General features: G+C 45.6%; 1 protein-coding gene across 2 annotated transcripts; it reads left to right on the top strand.

Moving 5' to 3' along the window:
• The first annotated feature begins 6629 nt into the window (after positions 1–6629).
• On the top strand, positions 6630–10682 carry LOC133900497 (uncharacterized). 2 transcript variants are annotated; one of them, XM_062341654.1, is made up of 5 exons: positions 6630–6991; positions 7111–7612; positions 9055–9256; positions 9427–9897; positions 9968–10682. In XM_062341654.1, exons 1-5 carry the CDS (start codon positions 6709–6711, stop codon positions 10415–10417), a joined length of 1908 nt encoding a protein of 635 aa, XP_062197638.1. In that variant the 5' UTR covers positions 6630–6708; the 3' UTR covers positions 10418–10682. The 2 variants fall into 2 exon arrangements, with proteins under 2 accessions (XP_062197638.1, XP_062197639.1); XM_062341655.1 differs by having other exon boundaries at positions 9998–10681.
• Positions 10683–11343: the final 661 nt, after the last annotated feature.

Raw genomic sequence — 11343 nt, 5'->3', positions numbered from 1 at the left:
TGCTACTACTAGTGCAACCCCTTTAGCAAGCCTCCTAGGCTACGCACGTTCCCAAACATGGCTGAGTGAACCACATCACCACCGAAGAAGCTCGAGATGATGACAGCGTGCTTATCTGTACGCTACTTGTGAATTCTAACCCTGCAATTGCACTTTTTGATTTGGGACCATCTCATTCTCTCATCAAGAAGGGTTACGTCTTGCATCATAATATGGTCACCAAGACCCTACCCTAGTCATATCATATTGATGCACCCAGTACCCAGTTACAAGCCAATCGAGTCGTCCATTTTGCCACGATCCTCATTGAAAAAGTTCCATTCTCTATGAACTTGATCGTGATCGATATTATAGGAGTCGATGTCATCTTAGGAATGAATTGGCTGACCGGGTATAGCGCCCTTAGTGATTGCACAAAAAGGGTAGTTTCTCTCAAAAATTTGAGTGGTGTGCGGATTCTCCTTCACCTTGGAGAGTGTGGTCCCCACCTATACTCCTTGACAGTTGTCCCAACCACAAATCTCCTAGACATTCCTGTGTTGTGTGAGTTTCCTGATGTTTTTTCTGGAAAAATTGTCGGGAATGCTGCCCAACTAGGACATTGAATTTGTCATCAAACTTGTGCCCAAAACGACCCCGGTATCTAAGATGACTTTCTCTACTTGTTATGGGCTCTACGAGTATATTTTTATGTCTTTCATCCTGACCAATGCACTGGCGTATTTCATGTACTTGATGAACATGGTCTTCATGGAAGAACTCGACAAGTTTGTCATGGTCTTCATCGATTATATTCTCATCTATTCCAAGACTGAAAAAGAACACGCAGAGCATTTGTGAGTTGTTCTTGAATGACTTTGAGATCACCATCTCTATACCAAGTTCAGCAAGTGCAAGTTTTGGCTTAAAGAAGTTGCTTTCCTTGGCCATGTCCTTTTCGAGAATGGTGTCACGGTCAACCCAAGCATGGTTCAAGATGTGCTCAATTGGATGCAACCTCAAAATGTCACCGACATCTGGAGTTTTCTCGAACTTGCAGGTTACTACCGCCGGTTCATCGAAAACTTCTCCAAGATTTCCAAGCCCATGACTGAGCTGCTGAAGAAAGGAAGTGTATTTGAGTGGTTCGATGAATCTAAGGCATCTTTCAAAACCTCGAAGAATCTTCTCACAACTACTCCCGTCCTCGCGCAACCGAAAATGGACAAGGGTTTCAACATCTATTGCGATGCTTCCCACATAGGCCTCAGATGTGTTCTCATGCAAGAAGGCTGAGTTGTTGTGTACACTTCACTCCAATTGAAGCAGCACGATGAGAATTATCCAACTCATGATTTAGAGCTTGCAGCCATTGTGCATGCTCTATAAATCTAGCGCCATTACCTTCTTTGGAATTCTTGCAGTATCTATACCGATCATAAGAGTCTCAAATATATATTCACTCAAGCTGGCCTCAACATGAGGCAAAGTAGATAACTTGAATTATTTAAGGATATGAATTGGAGTTTCATTATCTCCCGGCAAAGCAAACATCATTGACGATGCCTTGAGCCGAAAGGCTCGGTGCAATTGTCTTTTGGTCAAGTCCGGAAATGTTACACTTTGTGATGATTTTGGTGACTTGGACTCGAGATAGTATCGGAGGGATTTCTTGCAAATCTGGAGGTCAAATCTACCCTCCTCGACCAAATTAAGGAAGCACAAAAAAAAGCCGGCATGAAGAAAATCCATGATAGGATTAAGAAAGGGCATGCTAGATATTTTCTATGGATGATCAAGGTACTTTGTGGTTTGGTAAACGTCTAGTAGTTCCTAAGGCTCCTGAGCTAAGAAAGCAAATTTTGGATGAAGCTCATGATTCTTTGTTATCCATTCACTCAGGGAGTACCAAGATGTACCAAGACCTCAAGCCAAGATTTTGGTGGACACGCATGAAGCGTGAAATTGCTTGATATGTCACCGAGTGTGATGTTTACCAGAGAGTAAAGGCCAAATATCTCAAGCCAGCTGGTACACTCCAACCCTTACCTATTCCCTCTTGGAAATGAGAGGAAATCGGTATGGATTTCATTATCGGACTACTTAAGACCTCTCAAGGGTATGACTCGACTTGGGTCATTGTGGACCGATTGATCAAATTAGCTCATTTCTTTCCCATGAAAACCACGTACTCTGTCAAGCAATATACAGAGTTATACCTCTTTTGAATTGTTTGTCTTCATGGTATTCCTGTGAAGATAGTCTCCGACCGAGGTTCCTTTTTTGTATCCCACTTTTGGAAGAGCCTTCATGAAGCCATGGGAATTGAGCTCTTTCATAGCACCACCTACCATCCCCAAACCAATGGTCAAACAGATAGGGTAAATCAAATACTTGAAGACATGTTGCGAGCTTGTGCTCTCACCTAAGGGAAGAGATGGGAGCTTTGCTTGCCTTTCGTAGAGTTCTCATATAACAACAATTGCCAATCGAGTATTAAAATATCGCCTTCCGAAGCTATCTATATAAGGAGATGCCAAACACCGTTGAATAGGTCCGAGCCTGGTAAAAGGCTTTTCTGGGCCCGGATTTAGTTAAAGAGGCAGAAGAGCATGTCCTGATGATTCGCAAGTATCTTCTTACAGCTCAATCTCACTAGAAGAGCTATGCCGATTATCGTTGGCGTGAGCTCATGTTCAGATTTAGAGACTTTGTCTACCTCAAGGTCTCACCTTTCAAAGGAATGCATCATTTTCAAATAAAAGGAAAGTTGGCACAAGGTTATGTTGGCCTTTTTCAAATTATTGCCCGACAGGGCGAGGTGGCATATCAACTAGAGCTACCTCCATCTCTCTCCGCTATGCACAACATCTTTCATGTCTCACAATTGAAGAAGTGCCTCCTAGGATCCCATGGTAAGAATGCACATTCTTAGTTCGGTGTTGGATAGATTTTTGAGCTGCAATCGGGAAGTGGCAAAATGCTGTTGTGTTCTTGATGTTTTAGAGCCAATAGAAGGATTTTGGAGCGGATAGAACTCGTGAACCGTGTTCGTTGGTGGGTAGATGAAGTTTAAAATCCATGCATTAGTGGTTATACATGCTTATGTGGGTTGAGTTGAGACATGCAAGTTGAATCGGTCATCGAATCATCAAAAAACTCACATTTACCAGAACCCATAAGTTTTGGATTCTAGCCAAGAAATTTTAGGTTAAAACGAGTTAAAACATCCTAAGAACCCCTACCCAAAAGTTCCAGATTCTAGTCGGAAGTTCTGGGTTAATGCATTTTAGCCAAACTGAGAACCCCTATTCGGAGCCACACCCGGATGTTCTGGCTCAACATGGAAGTTTCAAGCTTAATCCGAAACTTCTGGTTTAATCCAATTTTCGCATCTCGAGGGCCCTTGCTCGGAAGATAGTCTAGAGGTTTCGACCACTCAGAAGTTCCGAGCTTGACCTGGAACTTCCGAGTCAGTCAAAAGTTGCAACCCCAAGAACCCCTGTTCGGAGTATGACCCAAAATTTTCGACAACCTGGAAGTTCCGATCTAAATTCAAAACTTCCGGATTTCAGTCAGAATGTCAGATGATGTTTGGATCAAATGCTTCATTGTTCTATGTTGTGTCTTTGTATACTTAGCTTGGTGTACTGCATCCTCATGCTTTATGCATCTTGTAGCATACCTCATTGCACCCCATTCATGTTCATCATATTGCATGCATTTTTCTTTAGAGAAGCATCTGATACAAACACCATCTGCTCTCAATAGTCTTTAACTAGTCATTGACTTCCATAGCTTCAACTACCTAGGAGAAGGTGGGTGGCTAAGTACTCAGGAAAGTCCTAAGCCTAAACGGCGGCTATTGTGGTGGTGCTTGCTAGACTTGGTGTTTCTGGTTTATATCCTGCACCAGACCTTGGAGTATTGTCATCACTTGGTTGGCATCCATCAGAGGGCACAGGGGTGGGAGATCATGCTGGATGGTGTTGGTGTTGTTGTTGGGATGAAAACAAACGGGAACAGTCAGGAAAACCTCCTAACCATTTTTATTTTCACATTTTCTCTCGAAAACGGAATCAAAAACGGGAAAGCCGGAAATGGGTACGAACTCGGGAATGTCAGGATATCAAAAATGAACTAATCCGAACATAAATATACGGGTATCAGTCAGGAACCGATAATTTAAAATGAGAACACTGATCTGTAGAACAATGATTTCAAGCATCGGCACGACACATAATTAATTCACAATAACAAAAGTAATTTATATCACACACAGATGAACCATGTAATGACATAAGTATCTACCATGTCGTAACTCGAGTACTCGACATAACATACAACCACACAAAAACTAGGATTGAAGGTGGCGCAAAATCTTGAACAACATCGATAGGTCAGCAGTCGACTGAGACTGGACCACTGGGATCTGATTGAACTTTGGGATAGGGGTTATATTTGGACTGGCCGGCTGGGCTTGGCATGTGGGCTACATTATGATTTGTGAAGTTTGGTCTCAATTAGAAAAAGGGGAAATTCTAGATTAAAAACGGAAAATCCAAAAACGGTCGGGAAAACCTCATAACCGTTTTCATTTTCACATTTTCTCTCGAAAACAAAATCGAAAACGGATGAGAAAATATAGAAAACGGATCTGAACGGAACGGAATTTATCCCGTCCATTTTCATCCCTAGTGTTGGTGTTGTTGTTGACACGCCTAGTGTTCACCATCTGTTGGTAGCCAAGATACGAGTGGAGAACAAAAGAAAAAAAATCAAGAGTGGAAAAACAAGACAAGAACAGATGAAGCTAGAAAGAAAGGAAGGACTCTCAACTACTATTGTATTATTAACTAATGCAATGTAGAGGAAGAACCCCCACATTACACCAACACTCATGCAAAGAACCAACTCATTACAAGGTTCACACGACTGACACAAACATCATGCAAAGACTCAATAGACGACACAGAACAATTGAAACACTTGGGACTAAATGATTTATTCTTCTATAACAAGAAGGATAACTCATCGGATTCCATCCGACTATAAAGACTCAATAGGTAATTCCATTACCCGATTACCCGACCAACCATACCAAAACACTAATCCCAACTAATCAAGAAGAAGTCCAAAACCGCTCTTGATCGTGAGTACGACTGACTGATCAGTTTGATACCCTATAGAGTTTACACAACTTTCTCCATGAGTCGTGATTCCTGTGTTGCTTCACACTTCCGGGGTGTGGAGTCAGAGTCTCACTATAAGTCCTTTACAAAGCTTCCATCGACTTATAGGCACCTACTAAGGTTTCACCGCTAACCGTAATTTCATCAGTGCAGAAGCCCCCTCTTGTGCCACTCAACCATCCACTGGTGCCCACAGAGTCAAAGGGGTGGTTAATTAGTTGGTCAGACTGTACCCATATAGGCCTTATGGTTGTACGGTTTAACATGGTTATAGGCTTCAAGAACGAGTCCTTAGGATCCCACATAGGAACAACTGCAAACCAACCGTGTATTTTCCGCACACGTGCATTCCCGCACCATTATCACACAACCATCCTGTTTCGATCCCTATATCATGTTGTTACAGAATTATCATACCCGGTTTTTGTTGCATAAACATTAGTCAAGTTTAACATTTTCTCCAACTACCCGGTTCTTGTTGCATAAACATTAGTCAAGTTTAACATTTTCTCCAACTATGACAACAACTATCATATCTACCCTTTATTTTCCATGACTCATCAACTAGCATAAGATGACCCGCCACTGATGAGTAGATCATTAGTGACAGATCAAGATGTGACCCGTCACTAATGACTAAATTATTTTTGACGGGTCATAACTTTACCCACCACTAATGACTAGCTAGGACAATCCATTACTGATGATCTTAGTATTAGTAATGGGTCATTACCAATGACTAGTTTAGAATGACCCATCACTATTATCATCAGTAACAGGTCATATTACGACCCGTCACTAATGAGCACTCATTAGTGATGGGTCTATATCTGATCCTGATAAAAAGGTACATTAATGATAGGTTCCTATTAAACTCATCACTAATAGAATATTAGTGACATATATTAAGTAGCTATTATGATATCTTCTTTGCTGGTTTTTAAGTAATGATTCACCGTATTGAGAATATATATAGCAAAGTAGGCCAATTGATCAAACATGTTATGGCAGTAACTTTATTTAGACATTAATTGCGAAGTCAGCTACTCTGTCAAAAGAAAGAAAAATTGAAGTACATCTGTCGATACAACACTAACCGCCGGCTGCCGTGACGAAACTTGAGGACGACGTGATGCAGTTACCCTGGAAACCAACCAAATGGAACACACGTACCTGAGACTTGGATCACGAAACTTCGGAAAACTCACCGAGGTGTATAATCTATGCACCAGCTCAGCACAGCAATTCCTGGCCAGATGAATGGCTGCAATTTGGCAATCTTGACAAGCAAATTGCATTGACCAGCACCGATGCATAAGTCATCTCGCCTGTATTTTATTCTCCTCTATCTTCAACCAATTGGAATTGTAGTTCGAATTCTAATTGTGAACTTCAACACATCAAGCAATGTGGAAGGTCGATATATATATATGTGTGTGTGTGTGTGCGTGTGCAAGATTGGAATATATAAATAGACGTACAAGAGCATTAATATCAGGCAACATTTGCAAGAAATTCCAAAGCGAGGTACTAAGGCATGCCGTCCCTTCAAACGGTCATGGACGGCGATCGCGAGGCCATCGGCGGTCCCAATGGCACGTCGACGACCACCCTGGTGAGCCTCCTCCGCGTCAAGTCGGAGCGGAGCGCTAAGGCGGAGGAGAAGGTGGAGTGGGTGCGGTCGCAGCTCGTCGGCCACGACGCTGAGTTCGAGACGCCGTTTGGCCGCCGCCCCCTCGTCTACGCCGACCACACCGCCTCCGGCCGCAGCCTCCGCTACATCGAGGACTACATTCTCAAGCACGTTCTTCCCTTCTACGGTCAGTGCCTAGCAACATGCATGCGTGGACATGTGCATGCTTGCGAAAACTACATGTCCATTTGCGACCATGCATGAACGAGAGCATTCGAGATTGATACTTGATGCGTGCATGTGTAGGGAACACGCATACGGAGGACAGCTACGTCGGGAGCAGGACGACGCGGATGGTGAGGAGGGCAGCGAGCTACATCAAGCGGTGCATGGCCGCGGGCGCCGACGACGCGCTGCTCTTCTGCGGATCCGGCGCCACGGCGGCGGTAAAGCGGCTGCAGGAGGCCATGGGGGTGGCGTGTCCGCCGGCGCTGCGGGCGCGGGCCGCGGCCCAGCTGCGCGCGGAGGAGCGGTGGGTCGTGTTCGTGGGGCCCTACGAGCACCACTCCAACCTGCTGTCGTGGCGGCAGAGCCTGGCCGACGTCGTCGAGGTCGGCGCGGGCCCTGACGGGCTCGTCGACCTCACCGCGCTCCGCCGCGCGCTGAGCTCGCCCGAGTACGCGGACCGGCCCATGCTGGGCACCTTCTCGTCGTGCAGCAACGTCACCGGCGTGCTCACCGACACCCGCGCCGTCGCGCGCCTCCTCCACCAGCACGGCGCCTTCGCCTGCTTCGACTTCGCCGCCAGGTACGTTACGGGAAATTCTTTGGATGAATTAATTCCTGCGAGAGTTACATTCTAAAATCGTGCGAAACTTCCATTCAAAATCATGAAACCAATTTTCAAACAGATTCTTATATTACTGTGTGAAACAAAGAACTGTACACGTAACCAAGTTTCCACTCTCTGTAGAGTAGTTTTTGTAAATTCTAAAATTAATCTTGCATCTCAACTAGATAGAATCAATGTCGATGATGTTGTTTCTACAAAAAAAAAAAAAGTGGAAAAAAAGTTTCTACAGCTATTTTATTTTAGTCCCGCCTTCTAGCTAGACTTTTACCGTTATTTACTCAAAGAGTATAACATGTATATTTTGGTTAACAATTAGTCAAATTATAAGTATATCATGTATACGTATATGACCAATATAATATGAAAATATTTTGAAATATGAATTTAGTTGTAAAATTTTATATATTGGACATACTTATGATTTAACTAATTGTTGATCAAAATATATAAGTTTGATTTTTTAAAAAATAAAATGCACCTTGTATTTTTGGATGGAGGGAGTAGAATTCAACAACCTGGTGTGATCGGCATTGTTTGAATATATACTCAACCTAGTACAATAGTTTCTTGTCATCCAGAACACATAATTCCTCCCATCCCTTGACATCAAAATTTGACAATTATCTCCACCTCTGCCTGCCGCTGCGTGATATCACTTTGACCTGATGCCTTTACTTGTATATATATTTGTATACCAAAACCATACGTTTATCATGGCATGCAAGTCTTAGGTGATCGAATCCGTAGCGAGAGCGTGTTTTCTCGATTTGAATCTTTTTTCTTCAGAATCACCTAACTCTTCGTTCCATGACATCAAAATTTGACAAGTTTTCGCATCGCATTCCACCTGCTGCTGGTGCATATGATATCACTTTGACTTGGTGCCATTGCTTCCGCGCAATGGCCACTGCATACCAAAACCATACGTTATTCAGGACATAAAAGACTTAAGAATGCGTCGCCGCGCCTTAAATTAGAAATGTTCCAGTCCGTGCTGACCCTGCTTTTCTCGTGGTTGAAGCAATCTGCTTGCCCGTATTATTTTCAAGTCAATTAGAAGGAGGAGGGAAAAGAAACTGATCGGATCGGATCACAGGAAGTCCAGCTCGTAGCTCATCTCGACAGCGAAAGGCATTGACCTGACGCGCCACAACCCGTATGAACTTCTGAAAAAAAACACAGGCTCCGAATTTAATTTTCGTGCATGTTCAGAGACGATGCATGCTAACTTCTGAAGATGGCATTGCCTTCATCACTACTTGCACTGCACCAACTACGAAAACGAAGACGATGAAAGAAAGATTTGTGTGTGTGTGCGCATCAGTAGGTTATTGCTCTGACATTGTGTTCTGCAACTTGTGGGTGTGGGCGACTTGCGTACTTGTGTATTTGCGCAGTGGGCCCTACGCAGAGATCGACATGAGGTCCGGCGAGATGGACGGCTACGACGCGGTCTTCCTCAGCACGCACAAGTTCGTCGGCGGGCCAGGCACGCCGGGGATTCTGCTCATGAACCGGGCGCTGTACCGCCTCGCCGGAATGCCGCCGTCCACCTGCGGCGGAGGCACCGTCGCCTACGTCAACGGCTTCAACGAGGAGGTGAGGCGACCATCATTTACAGAGAATCGTTAGAATCCTACCCCCCCCCCCCCTCTCGTTTGTGTGCTTGAATAAGAGTCAGAAGTACTAGCTAGACGTACGTAAGCGTGCTGCACATGCATGTGCATGCGTGACGGGTTGCTGACGTGTACGTTGCCGTGCGCATGCAGGACACGGTGTACTACGACGACGTCGAGGAGCGGGAGGACGCCGGCACGCCGCCGATCGTGCAGAAGGTGCGGGCGTCGCTGGCGTTCTGGGTCAAGGAGCACGTCGGCCGCGACGCCGTAGCGCTCCGGGAGCGCGTCTACGCCGAGGCGGCCATGGTGCGGCTGCTCAGCAACCCCAACGTCGAGGTGCTCGGCAACGTCGCGGCGAGACGCCTGCCCGTCTTCTCCTTCCTCGTCTACCCGGGAGGAGTCGACGACGATGACGACAACAGTAGTAGTGTCGCCGCCTCGGCGACGGGGAGGTGGAAGCGCCCGCGTCTGCCCCTGCATGGCCGGTTCGTCGCGAAGCTCCTGAACGACCTCTTCGGCATCCAGGCCAGAGGCGGCTGCGCGTGCGCCGGGCCGTACGGGCATGCACTCCTCGGCGTCGGCGAGGAGCTCTCCCTTCGCATCCGCTCTGCCATCGTTAAGGTATAAAGTAAATTGTTCAAATTCTTGGTTACATACCATAACGTGAAAGCTCATAGACCAAACTGTTCAGTGTTCACCGTCAAAACTTTGTCGCCACCAGGGCTACCACGGCGTGAAGCCAGGATGGACGAGGGTGAGCTTCGCCTACTACCTCTCCCGGGAGGAGTTCCGTTACATCCTCGCCGCCATCGAGTTCGTCGCGGCGCACGGCCACCGCTTCCTCCCGCTCTACGGCTTCGACTGGGCCACGGGCAATTGGGCCTTCCGGCGCTGGACGTTCAAGCACCACGTCATGAGGGAGGAGCTGCTGCGTGGCCACGGCAGCTCCGCCATTGACGTGGATTACGACAAGGTCCCGACGAAGGAGGCCGGGAATCATGCTGCTGACGTCAGCGACAAGTTCGAGAGCTACCTAGAGAGTGCCACCAAGATCGCGCTCTCGCTGCCGGACTCGTACGATGAACAGATTATCAGTGTGCCCAAGGGATTAGACCCTGACATTATACTTTTCCGGGTGTGATTGATCGGTCTCGAATTGAAATTGATGTTGCTCTTATCAGTAAAATAGTATTGTATAGAGGGTATATATAGAGAGAGAGTTATAGATTATAGAGTTTTCAACAACAGGGAAGAGCGAGTAGAATCTCAGTTACGGTATGTACTACTTGTCTATACGAGTTGTTGTAGTAGTAGAGTTCAGAGATGGACTGAACAGCATAATATATTGCAGCCTAAGCAAGTTCCACAACCATTACTGTCACTGTGCACACTCACTCTCACAAAAAAAATTACTACATTTTTCACTGCCTATGCATCCTGGATCTGTGGACCAACCTAGGAATAATACATTATTGCCAAAGCAATTTCAGAAAAGAAACAGCTGCTTCTTACTGCAGCCGTTGGGCGAGAGCGAAGGCCACTCCATGTGGACCGGCAGTGCTGGACACCAAGTTCTTTGCATGACCTCAGAATTGAAGCTCTGAATTGTTCCATGTCAAACAAGCAACTGCCAGTGCCACCCATGCACATTGACGTCGTTCGGTGCAGGACAGAGGTTCCACGCCAGTCCGCCGCATGCTTGCTTGCTTGCTTCTTCTTCTTGTGTTCTTCTTCATCATCAGTATCATCATCATTATTATTATTATTATATAAATAACGCTGTCTAGCTTACTGCTGATATGTTCAACGATTTGTTGTGATCGGATACGTACGCGGACGGTACAAGCTATGACCTAGCAGTTACTGAAAACTTGCGAAAATTATTGACTGGAATGGCGCCATCAGAGTCGAGGAAAAGGAAGAACGAGCCGGTAATTGAAGTGCCGGCATGTGACCTCAACAGATACCTTCTCCTAAGAGGTTTGAATGGTTCATTTTCTTTCTTCGGACTAGAGGTTTGAATGGTTCACTACTCAAATTTACTCACTTTGGACGGGAAAAGTGCAG

This window comes from Phragmites australis, chromosome 19 (assembly GCF_958298935.1).
Source record: "Phragmites australis chromosome 19, lpPhrAust1.1, whole genome shotgun sequence".
NCBI lineage: Eukaryota > Viridiplantae > Streptophyta > Magnoliopsida > Poales > Poaceae > Phragmites > Phragmites australis.
The sequence above is the reverse complement of the archived record's forward strand: the minus strand, read 5'-3'. Positions and strand labels throughout refer to the sequence as shown.

Excerpts from the sequence above, each read along its gene's own strand:
- LOC133900497 (XM_062341654.1), top strand. The coding sequence starts at position 6,709 with ATGCCGTCCCTTCAAACGGTCATGGACGGCGATCGCGAGGCCATCGGC. Across the intron at positions 6,992-7,110 it reads GCACGTTCTTCCCTTCTACG|GGAACACGCATACGGAGGAC; the intron begins GTCAGTGCCTAG and ends GTGCATGTGTAG. Across the intron at positions 9,898-9,967 it reads TCCGCTCTGCCATCGTTAAG|TGTTCACCGTCAAAACTTTG; the intron begins GTATAAAGTAAA and ends CAAACTGTTCAG.